We start from the raw sequence: 5213 nt of genomic DNA, 5'->3' as shown, positions 1-5213 counted from the left end.
CGTTCTCATACGGGTTGTGAAGAGTTTTGTTCCAGAATAAGATCTCTATTAAATATTACGCCTGATTTTTAAACTACAGTTTCTTACACACACAAAAATGTATATACTGGATTTGTTTTAAACCCCTTAGCTATCATATTACACTAACCTGATTTAGAATTAAAGTTTTGAGTGAGGTTTTTTATTTTTTTGTGGATATACAGTGTGGTGTTTTGGAATGAAAACCTTCATAGGTGTCATTGCGGTCATGTGGAAACCTCATATCTCCACTGAAAGATCTGATTAAGGTTTATTAGGAGCGTTGGTCCTGTTGTATTTTTGTTAACCTAAACACTGATGTATACATTTGTATACAGTTCAGATTTTTAAGGAGGGCTGGAGTCTACCCCAGCTGCTGTGGAGATGGGATTGTAACCCGTGGATTGAACTCATTCAGATCCACTGCCTGTGATAAGACTGGTGACAGGTCCAGGGTGTACCCCGCTACAACAGTCAGGATAGGCTGCAGGCCCGACCACTACCAGAATTCCATAACCAGAAGAAAATTAATGGACTTTCTGGAAGATTTGGAAAGAGTTTGTGTTTATTTTAGATATTAAAACAAAAATCCTATAAAAGCAGGAGAATATGTTTTTGTTTGTTTGTTTTTTACCAAGCCGTAAGATGTGATAGCACCGCTCACAGATGTTCCTTCCTTGTTTATGAATGTATTATTTATCTGGTTGCCGTTAAACCACAATGATGGCACTCATAAATAATGAACTGTATCTGGATGACTCCGACTGCAGAATCTCTCAGATGACGAGGTGAATGTCGAAACACAAAGCTTTTAGTCATAGTTGCTTTTCTGATTGGAAAAAGCTAAACCTACAGCACCAAATGGCAACAGCAGTTGCCTGAAACTTTGGTAAAGACTCAACAACAATACAGAGAAAACCCTAAAAATCAGACAAACCCCTATGAGCAAGTATTTGGTGACAGTGGGGAGGAAAAACTCCCTTTTAACAGGAAGAAAAGGCACAAAAGAAAATTTAGGCCTCTGCCTGTTTTTTATAGTTGTGTTAAACATCAACTCAAAGCCTGTTGATAAGTGTCCAGTGCAGCTGAAGCAAGAACCTGCACGTTTCATTGACAGGTTAACCAGAAAGGAAGGAACAGCTAACTAACCAGAGTGTGCTGAAGGTTTTGTAAAATTAAATATCTGTATCAATATACATTTGGAGAGAAATATATCTTTTGTATTTGCATTTAAGCAGATTTATCTTTCTGTTGGTCAGTAAATCAGTGGTAGCTAATTTGAATACATTGATGCTCTGCTGTGGGCAAGGAGCAGAGCAAAGTTATTTCAAGAAGAAATGGTCATTTTTTTTATATGTAAATGTTTGCGTAAGGCGAAACAATAAAACATTTAGAGTGAAAAACGAGTCTCCTCCGTATCCAGTTTATTTATGGACCCACATTGAGCTGTGCAATCTGAACCAACATGTCAGGGGATCGAGAGTTAATAAGGGTGAAAAATGTCATTCAAACCCTTTTGTTGAAACATTGAATGCATTAAATTTGTCTATCAGATCTAGAAATACTGAATGTTATTCACACGAGCTGTTCCTGCCACCTGGTGGTGGGGAGTGGAGCTGCTTTTGAGTCCCACGGGGACAGGGTTTAATTTTGACAAATCAGAGCATTAAAAACTGAATAATTGATGTAAATTTGAGCTGTCTAAAGCAAACGTGGCATACTGGACCTGAGGTCTGCATTTTGGACTTTTACTGGTGAGCTTACGACCAAAACTAAAACAGGATGGTAAGTTAAGATGTTTATGCATGAGATATAGTGCAGTTACTTATGAGCTAATGACCATCACCTGGCAAAATGCAAAAACATTTATATTAAATGTTTCTTTAGTGACTTTCCTTTTTCCTGGTTATGTTGAGGAAATGGAAGCATTTTGTTCACACTTTATGGCCTTCAGGAAACTTTGCATATGTTGTGGCAAAGAAAAAACAAGGCTGTTACACACTAAAGTCTACCCTGACTGTCTGGTCTATACATATGTAATTCTTCCATTTTTATTTGATTTATTTAAAAGTTTCTTGATACTAACTTTTCCTAGATTCTTAGAGCAATCTCGGAAATTGGTGAAAGCTCATTTGGCACACTGGTGATACTGACTGTAAGCTAGTTTTTGGTTCTCGTGCATCACAGTGTGCTAAGTAGGGTTTGACCTTTGACCTGGAGAGGGATCGATTCTTTGTTGGAGCTGAAGCTTACAGCCCTCTTAACCTTGCTGCACCACGGGGGACTATCATCCATCAGATGTTATCGGTGGTATGTCAGAAGGTACCTCACTGCTCTTTTCTTTTGTGAAAAGGCAAACCCGAGTGGGCACTGTAGATGGAGCTTCTTGCCTTCTCCTTCCTCTTGCATTATGTTCTGAGGGTTCCCTAGTCGCAAGTCCTCTGACTCTGACTAGGGAACCCTTAAGATCTGCATAGAGGAGGACAATGGCTGCGCTCTTCTCCACTTAAGATTTCTTCCATTGTTTTCTCAGCTACCATCTTTTCTTCATAGTATGTTCAATTTCTCGTGTCTTCTGGACTCGAGTAGCATCAGTGTTTCCTTATCCTAACCCTAACCTTCCTTCTCAGCTGTTTTGTTCCCAATCTTTCTGCTCCATAGTAATAGATCGGATCACCCGTTTTCTCTAGTTTATTCTCCAGCTCCTATTTTGGATTCAGGAGACAGACACCTTCTCTACTTTTAAGATTAGGCTTAAAATTTTCCTTTTTTCACACACCGAGAGTTTGGATCAGGTGTGTCCTAATCCCAGATCTTACTATTTTTTTTTGGACTTGACATTCATAGTTTTGTTTGCTCAAGAAGTTTGAAGATCAACAACCTTTAGTTGTTGTTATAATTCAGTCTATAATTTACCCTCTTGTAACTTTGCTTCTACTCTGTAGTGTTATATTAATACAGTACTATATTACCTGTGAACATAATCCAAGAAGTTAATCATTTCTCAGCACAAAGAAACTGGGAAGACTGTCAAGTAATATATAAACCCTAGAAGCATTGTTTTGGCTCAAAGGTAAAAGGGTTTAATGGCAGTAGTTTTATTCTCGTTGTTAAATACATAAAAATAATTTAACCTTATAAGTATAATCAGGAAGCTCTACCTAAAATGTATCATTGAGGTAGAAAGTTAAACGGCTTCATGGTCCAACCACTTTCTGCAGGTCTTCTACCAACAGGAATCATTAAACATGGAGAAAGTACAGTCTTTTAAAGAGAGATGTAAACATATAAAAACCTCACTGCTTTTTAAAAATAATATATTATTTCTTGTTAGATTGCCTGCTTATGTTGTACATTTGTTCTTTGTGAAAATGCTTTTAATGCTTTTATTGTGCATCAGCTTTGACTCGTTCACAGAATTATGTTTTAATCTGCTACATCTTTTCTAACTTTGATCACTCGAGAAAAGTTGATTAAGTTTGACCGACATGAGCTGTGACACTGGCACACAACGGCAAAAGTCACTGTATCCATGGACGAATAATGAAGAATAGTTATTTAAAGTAGTCTCCTAGGTAGGTCACACCCCTGACTTCTGACCTTTAACTATACCATGTGAAAGAAAGCTTTTTTTTTTTTTTAAAGGTAACCAGAGCATTTACTCTTGTTGCTGGTTAATAAATAGAAAACTCGTTCCTCTAATAACTGTTAAATCTGCAGGATCTAAGATCAGATGATTAGTCACTTAAAAAAATAATAAATCAGTCCATGCCAAGCTTGAAAAATGATCCTCGCTGTCACTTGCATATTCAAATAAGCATTTTCATAGGAGAAACAAATTATGTGCATCTACACAAAATCATTCCCAATAATAAGAACGCATCGTGAAGGTAAGATGACTTTGAAACTGGAAAAGCAAGCGTCTTCAGATTTTTGTTTCCTCGGGAGAATCTCATTCATTTCTGTTTCATTTCAGGCGCAGACGATCAGTGAGAACCTCTTACTGCTTCAAAATGCTCTCTCAGAATCTAACCTTCAACTCCAGCGAGCCTTTGGAGAGCAAGTGGGGACACTGTGTAGACGTAACACCAGGTATTATAGTCTGGGTGTTTTTCAGCGCTCTCTTCTCTCTGGTTGGATTTCCTGCATGTGCTGCTGTTCTCTGGGAGCTGTTTCAGAGACACAGAGCTGGAACCTCGATCACCCCTAATGATGTTTTCATGATCAACCTCACAGTCATGGACCTGGTCTTCCTATTTTTTGTCCCACTTGGCCTGACTAACTTCCTCCTCTGGCACATCATGTCTTTCCAGAGCTTCATCAGTTTTCTCTATGCTCTAAACCTGGCTGGACGACCTCTTCTAACAGCATGCATCTGTCTGGACTGCTACATGGCTGTGTTCCATCCCATCGCCTACAGCACAAAGAAGAGTCTGACTCCCCGGGTCCTTATGGCTGCTGCTGCGTGGACTGCTACGATGGTTCAAGGGTCCATGTCCATAGTTGATCAAGAGCTAAACCACAGTGCATGGGCCACGTTTGTGTACCTCATTGCGCTCCCCATAATTGTAATCTGTGATGCTTCCATCCTCTGGACCCTGAAGAAGTCCTATCGCAGCGGGGGACACCTCCACCCCAGGAAGAAGAAGGCTCTCCAGATCATCACCAACAGCATGGTCATGACCATCACCTCATATTTCCCCCCAGTGCTGCTGTACGTCTTTGGGCATCTCATTGTCAGAGATGACAACGAATACGAGTGCGTCTTAACAATACCTGTCTTGATCATCCCGACAGCAGGAAGTGCAATCATGCCTTTGCTGTATTTGGGCAATCTGGGGAGGTTGAATAATATTTGCTGCTAGGAAGGATTTGCATATATAAAGGTGTAGTACAGGTCTGGCACGATAAAAGCAGAACAGATTTTATTTTTAATCATTTTAAAATTATTAAAGCAGAAAATAATGGATTAAAAATAGAAGTTGCTGCAAAAATGGCAGAAGAATGAAGCAGAATAGTAATTCAGCAGATAATATATAATATGAAATATAATTTTATGCATTTGCAGTTGATTGCACAGACATTAAAAATAACTTGAGTTGTTCCATCTTAGTGCACTCAATGCATGTATCATCCAGACTGTTTCAAAGAACGAGAAAAGTTACTCCTCTCCACTGCTCACAGATGTAAAACAC

The 5213-nt window shown here is 39.0% G+C and overlaps 1 protein-coding gene across 1 annotated transcript; it reads left to right on the top strand.

The window, feature by feature from the left end:
- The first annotated feature begins 4031 nt into the window (after positions 1 to 4031).
- Positions 4032 to 4883, top strand: LOC113014356 (P2Y purinoceptor 3-like). The gene has a single exon (XM_026155817.2). It carries the CDS (start codon positions 4032 to 4034, stop codon positions 4881 to 4883), a length of 852 nt encoding a protein of 283 aa, XP_026011602.1.
- The last annotated feature ends 330 nt before the right edge of the window (positions 4884 to 5213 follow it).

This window comes from Astatotilapia calliptera, chromosome 8, assembly GCF_964374335.1.
Source record: "Astatotilapia calliptera chromosome 8, fAstCal68.1, whole genome shotgun sequence".
NCBI lineage: Eukaryota > Metazoa > Chordata > Actinopteri > Cichliformes > Cichlidae > Astatotilapia > Astatotilapia calliptera.
The sequence above is the reverse complement of the archived record's forward strand: the minus strand, read 5'-3'. Positions and strand labels throughout refer to the sequence as shown.

Coding starts and splice junctions, on each gene's coding strand:
- LOC113014356 (XM_026155817.2), top strand. CDS start 4,032: ATGCTCTCTCAGAATCTAACCTTCAACTCCAGCGAGCCTTTGGAGAGC.